Genomic DNA, 13,326 nt, shown 5'->3' on the forward strand with positions numbered 1-13,326 from the left:
ATCATCTCATAACCTGCAAAACTACATTTATTATATATATATATATATATATATATATATATATATATATATATATAGTCATGGGAAATCTGAAACATGTTAAGCATCTAGCTTATTGCTATATATACACACATACACACTACTAAAAAGTTCTGAGATGGTAAGATTTTTTTTTAAAGTCTCTTATGTTCCCAAAGGCTGCATTTATTTGATAAAAAAAAAAATATTGTAAAATAGTGTACCCGTTATTACTCCTTTTCTATTTTAATATATTTTAAATGCAATTTGTTCCTTTTAATGACAGCTGAATTTTCAACAACCATTACTTCAGTATTCAGTGTCAAATGATCTTTCAGAAATCATTCTAATTCTAATATAAATGTCTTCACTGTTACTTCTGATCAATTTAGTGCATCACTGCTGAGTAGAAATCTTAATGACCCCAAACTTTTACAATAGTGTAGTCTGTGTAATGGCTCAAGATTCACCTGAAAATAACCTTGATTTCAAAAAATGCGGGAAGCGTCACTGAGGTTTCAATACACTCCATGATTGTAGTTTTAAATGTTCTTTATGGGATCAAAGGTGTGGATGAGACAAGCTGACAAAGGAAGAGATATCTTACAGTTGTTGGAGTTGATGGGGATCCAGTGCTGGTAGCCCAGGTGATACCAGGCTCAGTCTCCCAGATGGACGGAGACACTGGAGTGTACTCAGGCCAACTCTGCTGGGGCTCTGAACTCTTGGGAACGGTCATGCCTCTGAAAACTGATAGAGAAAATAACCATAATATTGGATACACTGGCATTGCAAACTGGACTTTACAGGGATGTGATATTTCCGCATTGATATGCATTTACATATTTTCTGCCCTGAAAAGTATGAACCACGAGTTGCTAATATCCAAGAAAAAAAGGTTTTGAGGAAGGGTGGTGGTTACTGTATGATGATTAAAATCGCGAAATGGCCTTAAACAATTACTGAAAGTTACCGCAAAATGATACGTTCTCTAATACTTTATCTTTGCAGCCGACACAGACTGAAAAATCACTAGTATATTAATAAACAATTAAAACGTCTCCTTGCTATTTTTTTCCGACACAATCATACTAATTATTTTTGCCAGTGCTTTGCAGCAAGCTTTATCAGCACTTGATCGCGGAATAGGCATATATTCCACCTCCAGTATATATTTAAGTAATTAAATTAATAAAAATGTGCGATTAGTCGTCTAATGGCTTAAATGAACGACTACTAGTTGACTTTAGTCAGGGGCAGCCCTAGTATTATTGCAATATTTATTTATTTATTTATTTATTTTAATAATAATAATTGCCTTGGGGTCAGGCGTGGTTTTCCTTCCTTTTTGTCTTTAGCTAATCACATGCCTGATTTTTTGCATTTTATTTTTAAATTAAAATGTAAAATATAGTCTGGTTTTTGCATACCTCCAGAGAGATTAAGTGGGTTGTTGGGTCCAAAAGCAGAGAAAGAGTTAACCGGACCAAGAGCGGGGCTGCTGGTGGTGTCTATTGGGCTCCAGAGTCCAGAGCTAAAAGATGCACAATGACATTATAAATATACTTGTAAAAACATTGATTAAGCAATGCATTAAGCAATGTTTCATTATGAAGGCACTGCACCTGTCAGATCCATCACTCTCAACTGATGTCATGTGAGACAGTGGCACCTTCCCCAGACTGTCAGCTTTACTAGCTGAGCCACTGCCACCTGTGAAAACAAGAGCACACAACTTGTATAACATTGACGCATAAATGTGTTGGTACTTTAAAAATAAATATCAGTTAATGGTATCACCCACAAATTCGGTGCACAACTACATTCAAGTGCAAACTCACCAGGGCTTTTGTCATAGCCAGCAGCTACAGCTGCAAAAGTTGGATTTCCATTCTGACCAGGCAAAGAGGCCGACTTGGTGAGCTTATTCCCTGGAGCCTTCTTTAAAGTAGCCTCGCTATAAAAAAAATATACAAGAATATACAAAATATACAAGAAAACAACGCCTGCCTTGATGGCAGTTTCTCAAATGAGTTCTAGTAGTATGTGCACTTTAAAGCAGACGCCTGTTAAAGTTACCAGTTGGTGTGGAGCACGCTGCTGTAGCTTCCACGAGGCACCAGGCCAGGGGAGGTTGGGGGTGGGGAACAGGTTCTGGAGATGACTGAACTGGGTCCTTTCAGGAAGGGGTCTGCATGCATGGTCTGCATAGAGATCTGCTGAAGACTGTCTGCTTCTGATAAGACATGAGACAAATGTTTAAATTTTGGGATAAGAGTACATAAAATAGCAAACTGACTCAAAAATAAGCCCAGGTTAAACTTCTACTTTAAGCACTCATTACTTACGGTTGCCAGTTTTGCTGAGAGGAACATCCCATTCTGGTGGGGGGGACTCTTTCTCTCCTTCTGATCCACTGCTATGACCCAGCTCTGACATGGAGCCATTGGATACAAACTTTCCAAGTGGAGATAGCCGGTCATCACCCAACTTCCCACTGACTACTAGGATAGAGTAAAAAAAAAAAAAAGTTTTAAATGGTTTCAAGATTCAAAAGTTGGGTGGAAAAGCGGACACGTACGTTTGCCCAGAGCTCGTGGTTTGGAGAAGCTGTGAATTCCTGTATTGGCAAGGGTTTTGGTGAAGGTCTTGCGCTGCTTATCCTGTTTTTCCAGGGGTGTGACGTAAGGGAGTTCAAGAGAGCTGTGTAGAAAATATGATATCATATTTATAATATATCTTCATATTTTTTTTTTATATGATATTAAACTGATCAGAGTAATAATAGAGATTGTGTAAGTCTGATGCAAAACAAAAATCCATAATTCAATTCATTTATATTCAGTATTCTAAGTTACAGATAAAAGGCTCACTGGAAATTTTAAGGCCTTCAAGATGAAGTATGTCATTTCTGCCCCACTAAAATCACCTAAACCTCAGGCCCCAACCTCTAAAGGCCCTGATATATTTCAAAGGAAGTCAAAGAACAAACAGGTGTGCTGCCATTTCGAACAAAAGTTGAAGTTGAAACTACCAGAAAACTTTTCACTGGCTGTTAAACACCTACGGACTTGCCATTGGTCATGATTATAAATAGGTGGGTAAATAGGCTCCACCTTATTTGACATGGAAAGCTTGTACTGTGAATACACTGGAAAGATGCTTTATAGTTGAAATTGAAGCTCCAATTATAATTGAAATTCTGATTCCTGAAAAACTTAAGTTGAACTTTACAACACTGAACCTGACACTACACTTTTTTTTTTTTTATACTGTAAAGCTGCTTTGATGCAATTCTGCAGACATCCCACCTCTCCCAGTAGTTCAGTGAGTCTCTGGCATACTGATAGCGTCTCCTGGACGCCTGCAAATTACATAAAATATCCCAGAAGTTGTTCCTTCCAAATCCCCCAACACCAACAATCTCTGAACAAACCTGGATTTTTCCACTTGGTTCTCCTTCTTTGTGGTTGGTTGTTTCTTAGTTTTTAGTTTAGTAGGAAAGGGAGTAATTTCTTCTCTTTCTTTTCCACTGTCCATTGACACAGGTTTTCCTTTCACCTTCACTGGCTCCTGGTTAATAAGACAAATTGTAGTCAAAGAGTTCATCTAAAAAGCAACTAATAGCAAGTTGATTTTGAAGTACTCTGTTGGTCTAGTACAGGGGTCTCCAACCTTTTTTCATTTGAGAGCTACTTTTTAAAAATGAAAGTGGCCGAAAGAAACTCATATAATGCAATACTTAAATCTCTTAAATAATGTCTCATAACTCTCATATTAACAACTATCCAAACTGTTTTAGACCTAAAAGAGTTTTTGTAGGCCTATATATGTCACCCTTAAATGTCAGAGAAAAGAACAGAATCAGAGATAAAAAAAATGTATAGAAAATTGTACTTTGCATATTATACTGTAAACACACATAATTATAGTTGATTTTATAGTGCATCATAACTAGAGATGAAATGGCATGAAAATTTCATTTCATGATTATAGTGACCAAAATGATCACGGTTATCACCGAATCCTGTTAAAAAAGTACTAATACTACACAATAAAATCAGTTTTATGTCGAAAACCAGCAAATAAAATTAGCATCAATATGCACTTTTTGTTTACATAAACATTAAAATAATAACATTATAAATGATGGCAAGATTTTAAAGGAGTGTCTCGCAACATGTTATCTACTAACATGTACAAGTTAAAATAAAGTTTTATAAAAAGATAAACCTCACATATTTCATCCTTTAAATCATTTTTATAAAAAGAATGAGTCAAAAGGATAAATTACTGACAATTACAATGCACATTAGCTTATCTTTTATTATTAATAGTAAAATTCTGTCCGATTTTACCGTGGCGTCTGTCGTTGCTATGAAACCATGCACTGAGCTCTCCACAACAACAAAGAAGTTTTAGTAGCTAATGGATTTCCACCACCGAAAAACACTTGCTGTAGCTCTGCTACAAGATTTATTTACGGAGAAGAGAAAAACACCCGTAGTGTTTGGGTGCACCTCCATCCTTCATGTTGACTGAGCTTTCAATGTAGTTACAGAAAGGGTGAAGCTGATTGGTTGGTTCTTGTCACATGACCTGCGGTGCGCTTGCGGCATTCTGAAAAGTTGAGATTTTTTTCATCTCACTGCGCCTAGAAAAACTCAAATCTAAAAAAACGCACCGCTTCAATTATGAGTGTGCTTTCCTCGCGCCTACATTTGAAGTAACGAACTTGAGCGGCCCCTTGGCGAGCTACCTCCAATCAATCCACAAGCTACTGGTAGCTCGCGAGCGACGTGTTGAAGACCCCTGGTCTAGTATGTCTCACGTGTATGTACCTCTTTAATATTGGCCTCCATGTCTGGGTTAGAGGTCTCTGTGGTAGTAGAGGAGCTGTCATCATTGTCTGCCAGTGGCTCTTTTAAATCTTCTCCTTGAGCCTTTCCCTTTGTTTTCCTCTCCTTCTCCTCTTTCTTCTTAAGAGCTTTTGTTTTATTCTTCACTTTCCCTTTTGATTCAAGCACTGAAAAACATTCAAGTAAATTAAGTTATATTGTGCATTTTGCAAATTACACTGACCTCTGGGGCAAACACCTGGCATAAGTAGTTGAATGTTAATCTATACAGCTATATTTCTATATTGTTATACATTACCTTTGTTTTGTGAGAACTGTTGTGAATTGTGTTCTAAAGACACATTATTGGCAGAAGACTCAGGCCTGTCAATGTCTTTATCCATGGCTACCAGGAGTCGGTTGTAATCCTGATCTTCTGTACTGTTGGCCCTTGTGCTGTTGGACTGTGAGGGTGTTGAGCTCGGGAGGTCCTCCAGGAGGCCTGAGCCCTGCTGCTGCTGTTTGGAACTCCGGGCCTTTCGGTTAGTCAGCTGAGTGAGTCCTTGGCCACTATCTTTATTGAGAGGAAAGGAGGAAGACGATTGCATAGATCCAGAGCGGCCTGAACCAGATCTGGGCTTGCTGTCTGGCAGAACACCGTTGCTGTTGGAAGTGGAGTGCGGACCACCTTGCCGACCCCCAGTCCGCCCACCCACGTTTGACCCGTACATTCCTCTTGTTGAGTTCTGGTTTGAGTCGGCAAAATCATTCAAGCTGCAACGGATTAAATGCATTTCGTAAAACTTCTCAGATAAAACAATGCGGAGAAAATCAGAGAGAAACAAAAATGGCATTTCACTTTTTTATTTTAACAAAAAAAAAAAATTCCTCACTCACTTAGCATCACTTTGAATTCGTACAATTTCCCTGAGATCAAAAGGTTTTCCAGTCTCCATGGGAGAGTTGGATTCCACAGACAGCCGTCGTTTGAAGGGCTCCCATATTCCCTGGGCCTCCAGATAGGCAGTAGCGATGACCAGCAGGAACATGGAGCTAAAGAAATATCACACTGTTATTCATTTACAGATAAAGAAACAAGTATTTTATTAATTCCATGTGTTAAAATATATAAAAAAATATTATACATGAAACAGAATTAGAAAGAGATACTAATAATACACTACAAACACAATGCTCAATTTACATAATATACATAGGCCTATCTATAGCAAACATTTCTTAAAATGTCAAAAATGAATGCCAGGGTTTCATACTTGAATTTTAGGCCTAACCAACTCCAATACTCTACTGTTCAAAAGTTTGGGGTCAGTATTTTCTTAAAGAAATGAATACTTTTTAAGGGTTAAGTATTAATACTGTAGTTTAAATGAGTTTTTCCATCAAATTTTTCTACAAAATAATTAAGAATTGTTTTCAAAATTGTTAATAAGAAATGTTTCTTGAGCACAATATCAGTATATTAGAATGATTTCTGAAAGATCATGTGACACTGAAGACTGGAGTAATGATGCTGAAATAAAATAAATGCCGTCTTAGTGAGCATAAGAGACTTGTTTAAAAAAAAAAAAAAAAAAAAAAAAAATTTCTTACTGGCCCCAAACTTTTGAATGTTAGTGGATCAGTGTGGACAGTTAATCCTAAAGATAAGATTTGAAAAAACAAATCAGAATTTTGTGCAGTGTGAACAAAGGCTTAGTTTTTGCTGTGCAATGTTTATAAGATTTTATGAGTACGAGTTTAGACTTTCTTAGCTATCAGGTGATCGAATATGAGAAATCAGACCTCATAATGAGGGAGACGATGATGTAGAGCTCAAGCTCCCAGTTGGGTCGGGGAAGGGTCTCGGCACACACTGCCAGCATGTGATATGGCAATGATGCATTCAGCACGAACGCAAACACTGAGCCTCCCGCAGTCACCAACTTCAGCTCCCGGATCACTCTGGATGATGTGAAATCTGGTGTAAACCTGTACATCACAAGATAGAAAAGAGTTAATCATATCTTTGTCCAACTGTTATTTATGATCGAACTCTCTAAAATAAGGGAATGAAATTCATTTGGAATGAAAAGCAGCTACGTTTTAAAGACATTATTAACACAACATTTATTTTCTGTTAAAAATGGTAACCATGAAACCACTCACAGTATGACGAGGTCTTTTGAACTGTTTGGTTTGAGTGCAAATTCTTCACAGTTGAGAACTTTGAAGCCATAACCCTCACATGCGTTGCCACTGATCTCCATAGATCGAATGTGAATCGGGAGAAGACCTGTGTTCTCCAGCTTGAAAGTCCTTCGAAGAGTGAAGTTTGGTTCCTTGGCTTTAACTTAAAGAATTGAGAAACATACACAACAGCATAATAAGTATGTGAATAGAAAGGTAAAGAATATCAAACTTCAGAAGTCTTATTTAACTTTGACACTCACCATCTGAACAGTCTTTGAGGAATGCCTCGGTAAGTTTAAACCTCAGAGAGTTGCCTAGACCTGGGGCTTTACCAGCCAGTCTAAGACTCTCTGTTGTGCCTTGACCATGAACCATGATCAAGTCTACTATCGTCAGGTTGTTCCTGTGCAAACATGACAAGGGTAATGTGCAACAGCACTCTCATAGCATTCTTTGGGTTTTTTTGGCATTCACTTGGCACACTAAACTTACCTGACTACTAGCAGAGAAGAGACACTGTGATTGGTAATGGGTCTGAACCTCACATTGAAGGACTTTACCTCCCCAGGCATAAGGAGCACATTATATATGTAGGGCCGAATCAAACCTTCAACAAATCCTGTGGAACTCTTCATCACTGAAGACTGACAAACATAAACAAATCATTAGCAGCATAGACACACCCCAACCACGGTGCAGCAATTCTTTATTTGGGTGGATATCATGAAAGGAATTTTGCCATGTAGAAGAATTAAGTTAAACTGATTCAATAATACAATAAAATGTCACTACATGGTCACAAAAAGTCCTTGTTACTTACATGATTTTTATGAACCTGGAATTCCAGTGTTTGTGTGTCAATGTTGATGTTGGACAACTTTCCTAATGGAAACCTTTAAGGAACAACAGGAAATAAAACATCAAATGAAATCCATTTTAGGGCTGAATGATATTGCAAAAGAACTAACATTGCAATATCTGTACATTTACTGTACATATTGTTCTTTCACATCTAGCACTTACTAAAAATAAAATATTATCTGGAGATTTATTTATTATTTTTGAGCCATATTTTGTTTTCATATAATATCCCAATTGCTAAGATTTTTTTCTACTGGTTAAAATATTTACTTGCCCTGCCAAAAATGTCACTGGCATTGCTACAAAAAACAAAAAAGTTATTGTTTTCATTGTTTTTGACACATACCTTGCATTCTAATTAATAAGTTTGTTGCAACACCAAAAATTCACAATTCTCGATTCAAATTTCAATACCACAGTAACTAATACAAGCCTAACTAATGTAAAGTTTAAAAATTATTAAAGAGAAATAAACAGTAATAATAATAAAAAAAATAACAAAACAACAAAGATACAAGTGAAATAAATAGTGCTATAAGTTTTTCAGATGGGTCTAACAGTAGTATTCAGGTAAGAAATGCTATAGAAATTGAATACAGTAATGAAATGTAAAATGACTGCACAATCTTCACTGTATAAATTAAACAGATTAATCCTTTGACATGTACGATCACACTGTATAATGTGATCAACTGCTAAATTTAAATGTGCTTTCGCACTTTGGCTGGCGCTTAGCTAGAGACATCACAACTATTCAGTTTTCAACCACATAATGTTTATGTTAGTTTTCAAACATTTAAATACACATAAGTACAAGCAAATATACATTTATAGTTAGTAAAATACACACTGACATCTATGGAAGCAGCAATAATAATCCTTTCAATTATAATTTGACGACATGTTTTATTCATATCAGATACCACTTACTTTCATGTATTTCGGGAGAAGTGGGTGAATTAACATGATGTAAATCCAACAGATCTGATTCACTGAAATGAGGCACGAACTAACATGGCGATGCCTATTCGTGTTAATTTAGAACATAATCATAATAAAAGGTGTTTAAACGACAAAACACATACACATATTTGACAATCGGAATATATAGGGGCTTTTGCACCAGAGGAACCTTTTCATAGTTCCTAGAACTATTGGCAATTGAAAACGAATACCTTTTCATATACTGTCTACATTCTTTGTATAACAGTTCAATCTAATAACGTATTAGAAAGGACTGTTAGACAGATCGTAAACAAATGAACACTGAGAATGCGAGCACTGTGTGCTCAGGCTCATGCTGGCCTTCTCAGCGCCATAAAAATAATGGTCCGCTGCGCCGTCAAAATAAAAGTCACACAACAACAGGCGCAGCTTACGTCACTCTTTGGAACAGTCTTCCTAACATTGTCCGGGAAGCAGACACACTCTGTCAGTTCAAAGCTAGACTAAAAACACATCTCTTTGACCTAGCATTCACATAATACATTATAGACTTCTATAATTCAATGTTAGGCTGCATAGATTAGGTCAGCCGGAACCGGGAACACTTCCCATAAATCCTGATGTACTCGTTACATCATAAGAAGAATGGCATCTACGCTAATTTTAGTGCCTTTGTTTATCCCAAGGTTTTCCCGCAGCCTGCCGGATCCAGGCCGTATCCAGATCTGACGAAGGACCTTCGCCTGGACCCGATGACAATGCAGTGCTGAAGTGCCAACTAGTCTCTCCCTATGGAGGATCCCTTTACCACTCTACAGATAAAGCATTGTCGGGAAAATTCGTTTCGCGTACCTACCCCGAAGTGACAAAATAAAACAAAATTAAATTAAATTCTGTATCAAAATTTATAAGGAAAGACCAGTACTTTGTTTAGGCTTGGTTTGTAAGGAATTACAAACCTGCGCACATATATTCAAACGCACATAACTATAGAACCAATTCTTAATGCGCATGTGAACGCCATCAGCGTTTATCACAGGTTCGCGTTTAAAGTCTGTGTAGAGAGAATGGTGTCGTCTTAGCGGCCCCTAATTTAATAACAAATGATCGTTGCGACGGAAGCGAATCAATCAAAACTAACTTTAGCATGAAAATAACTATTAAAGAACTGCTGTAAAGCCAAAACAATCTCTGTTACCTTAAATTATACATTTATCTCTGTAAAGCTGCTTTGAAACAAAGCATTGTTAAAAGCACTATATAAATGAAGATGACTTGACTTGAGAGTTCCTGCTGGCGGTGCGAACGCAAACATGAAAATGAAAACCACTCGTTGGTGGCTGGTGGCTTGTTCCTAGAATTAAGTTCCTATAACTAACCGGTGCGAAAGCCCCATATCAGATAGTTCATTATATAGTTCACAAGTTTGTGAACATTTCACAAATTTGTTAACTATATCATGAACTATCTGATATATTTCGATTGTCAAACATGTGTAAGTGAATGTGTTTTGTCATATATTTTGAATAAAAAAAATAAACGAAATAAAAGCGATACATGTGTCATACAGCGCAATTGTGGCTGCGGTGTGAAAAGCATGGAAATAAGATGATCTGGTCTAAAATAACATTGGCCTTAGAAAAAACTCATGCTGGGGGGTCAGCTAGAATATTTTAAACTTGCGTGTGAAAGGGTTGAAGCTACTAAATGTTTTCAGGCAAGAGCAATGAGTGATTCTTTTTCTTTTGTTGTTTGATTAACAATAATGACACACATAGCAGCAGGTATATTTAGGCTGCTGTCACTTTCAGACTTCTGTACGGATCTAACATACTGATAGACATTCGATTTTTTCCAACTGTTTACACTCACTTAGGAAAAATTCTAAATCTGTTTACAAGGATACTTTTGTGAATTTTGTGTGCATTTGTCCATTCAAGCGCGATAAGATGAAAAGGAGAACTCAATTTGGTCTGAAAGGCGGCTTTCTGTGTGCGTGCGTACAGAAAACTATCTATAAGACAGCTTGCGGGTACTGAATTGAGTTCTCTTTCACATCTTCTTGCACTTTAAAGGCCCCGGGCCATCGGGCAGTGCTTATATCAAGCCCTGGATGGTATAAACAGGTCTTCATACATGAAAACGCATAAGAAGTGCCTTACCTGTCAGCAAGTTTGCCTGTGAACACTGAAGGATTTGGGTACAGAGCCAGAGGGAGAACCTGGACGTAGACCGGGACATCGGCTGGGTTTTCTAGAATCACTTCTTCTTCCTAAAAAGACAAGTTCAGGTCAATGTATTTGACTACAGTGAAAATACTATAGTGGACTTAATCATTTGTAGATAAAACAAATTAATACAAAGATATTAATAAATAGGCACACAAAGGGGAGAGGTATGTAGAGTTTTGTAAATGATTGGCGTGTGAATACACTCACCGATGAGCTGTTGGTGTTTGTAAGTGAAAAATGGATCTGTTGTGATGAGTTGACCAGCGAGGGCCATGTGAGCTGAGCTAAGATTTTGGCCTGAACATTTTTCTGCAGATCTGTGTTCACTTCGAAGAAAGCTTCAACCCTTCACAAACAAGACAATCACATCAAAGATACATACACAATACATTCACTGTGTGGTTATCTAAATCTGGTTTCAAGCAAGATATACTCACTCAAGGCCTGACTGCTCTTTGAGCTCTCGCCATCTTTTCAGGAGCCGCTGGTGTAGATCTACATCAGCATCCCACATGTCCTCCTGCATAACTAAACCATGGGGCCTGGACTCCGCTGCAGAAAGAAAAACACATAGGAGAAATATTAATTGAGAAAACAACTAATTTTTGAAATAAAGACTTAATTTCTTTCAGAAAAAAAGCATACATTTCAATACAAACGGTAATCCCACATAACAGTGATCACCACACTGCAAGCTGGCATCAAAATAAATGTTTGCTATCTGGAAAAGGAGTAAAAAACAAAAGTAAATTCTTAAGATATAAAACATCTGATTCATCCAAAATGATTCTATATTGTATTATTGTACTTATAGCAAAGTAAACTGAGCAAACTGTGGGCAGGTGCATTTCATTTAGTATAGCGTTATAGTGTTGTAATTGGGCCTGGCACCTTGGACTTTCGTCTGGGTTCCAACTCCACTTTGTTATTGCGAAGTCGTTTGAAGTAAAACCGGACGTCCTCCGTGAGAGAGCGAATTTGCTGAAGCCTTACTTTCTGTGAGAAAGAACTCTGTATGCTGAAACCTTGGTGAACTACTTTTCCCTAAATAAAAAACACAGAAAAACATTAACAGCTGATGAAAATCACTTTGAAATAGTCTGAAACCTAATGAATGGTCTCTTGTCTAGTAAAAATAACAGCGGTTTGCAAAACAGGTCATGTTAGCACATGGCACTGGACACAGGGAGTGGTGATCAAACAGTGCCTGGGGGTAAAAGCAGGGATGAATCACATGCTCACATTACATGTACAATAGAAGTGTCTTTAGTACGTTGAGATCTCAATAAACAGGTACTTTTGAACCATTTACAAAAATAAATCTAGAGACAAAAGGATATGACTAAGATTTTGAGAAGTACACTGAGAATCTACATAACATTATGGTTTTTAAGACTTACCGGGAATGAAGGGGGAAGAATGATTTGTTTGGGTGAACAGCTTAATGTTCCAACAGCTATGAGAGCCTTTACAGGGATAGTCAATATCTGAAAGAAAAACATATTAGCTAAAGATTTGCTCAATGGTTGCCACTGTGTTGTTAAATATATATGCCACTTTTCTACCTATAGTGTGCCTGAGCTGGTGCAGGAGCTTGATCTGAAACTGTTCTAAAACATTTGCTCCCCTACAAAACCCCTAAAATCTGCTGGTATCAAACCAGGAACCGCTAACATCAGTGGCTGTCAGCCCAGTATAATATACACACCAAAATGAAAATTTCAGAACATCTCAATCTGCAAAGATTGACGTGAAAGAATCTAGAAAGTTCCCCTTATAAATTAATGAAAGTAATGTTATATATACATGTACTTCCGCCAATAGTTCTAGGAACTATGAAAAGATTCCTCCGATGCAAAAGCCTCTATAGGGGCTTTCGCACTGGAGGAACCTTTTCATAATTCCTACAAAGCCCCATATATATATATATATATATATATATATACATATATATATATATATATATATATATATGGGGCTTTCGCAGCGTGTAGTTCTAGGTCAGAGATCTAATGGTTCCCTTAGGAACATTTTCCTGTTTGCGTTCGCACCACCAGTAGGAACTCTGAAATATGAAGTAAGCCGCACTTCTTGTTGTGACTTATTTTAACGGCATGGCGGACCTTTATTTTGACGGTGCTGAGAACGGCAGAGCCTGAGCACACAGTGCTCGCATTGTCTGTGTTCATTAGTTGGCGATCTGTCTAAAATTCCTGTCTAATACGTTATTAGATAGAACTGTT

At 37.3% G+C, this 13,326-nt stretch overlaps 1 protein-coding gene across 2 annotated transcripts in view; it reads right to left on the reverse strand.

The window, feature by feature from the left end:
- The window catches only part of tmem131 (transmembrane protein 131), a 38,223-nt gene that overhangs the window by 1,069 nt on the left and 23,828 nt on the right, over positions 1–13,326 (reverse strand). Inside the window, exons 19-40 of one of the 2 annotated variants that reach the window (XM_084426747.1) lie at positions 12,484–12,570; positions 11,975–12,127; positions 11,729–11,804; positions 11,521–11,635; positions 11,291–11,429; positions 11,015–11,124; positions 7,867–7,939; positions 7,539–7,690; positions 7,307–7,449; positions 7,023–7,206; positions 6,660–6,845; positions 5,754–5,909; positions 5,176–5,630; positions 4,860–5,044; positions 3,455–3,591; positions 2,600–2,721; positions 2,367–2,519; positions 2,098–2,254; positions 1,860–1,975; positions 1,644–1,731; positions 1,449–1,552; positions 626–768 (exon numbers count right to left, since the gene is read on the reverse strand). In XM_084426747.1, the coding sequence (XP_084282873.1) occupies positions 626–768; positions 1,449–1,552; positions 1,644–1,731; positions 1,860–1,975; positions 2,098–2,254; positions 2,367–2,519; positions 2,600–2,721; positions 3,455–3,591; positions 4,860–5,044; positions 5,176–5,630; positions 5,754–5,909; positions 6,660–6,845; positions 7,023–7,206; positions 7,307–7,449; positions 7,539–7,690; positions 7,867–7,939; positions 11,015–11,124; positions 11,291–11,429; positions 11,521–11,635; positions 11,729–11,804; positions 11,975–12,127; positions 12,484–12,570 (3,234 nt within the window). Of the gene's footprint in view, positions 1–625; positions 769–1,448; positions 1,553–1,643; positions 1,732–1,859; positions 1,976–2,097; positions 2,255–2,366; positions 2,523–2,599; positions 2,722–3,454; positions 3,592–4,859; positions 5,045–5,175; positions 5,631–5,753; positions 5,910–6,659; positions 6,846–7,022; positions 7,207–7,306; positions 7,450–7,538; positions 7,691–7,866; positions 7,940–11,014; positions 11,125–11,290; positions 11,430–11,520; positions 11,636–11,728; positions 11,805–11,974; positions 12,128–12,483; positions 12,571–13,326 lie in introns of both variants that reach the window. The other variant, XM_084426746.1, reaches the window with a different exon arrangement.

This window comes from Rutilus rutilus (assembly GCF_951802725.1).
Source record: "Rutilus rutilus genome assembly, chromosome: 12".
Lineage (NCBI taxonomy): Eukaryota > Metazoa > Chordata > Actinopteri > Cypriniformes > Leuciscidae > Rutilus > Rutilus rutilus.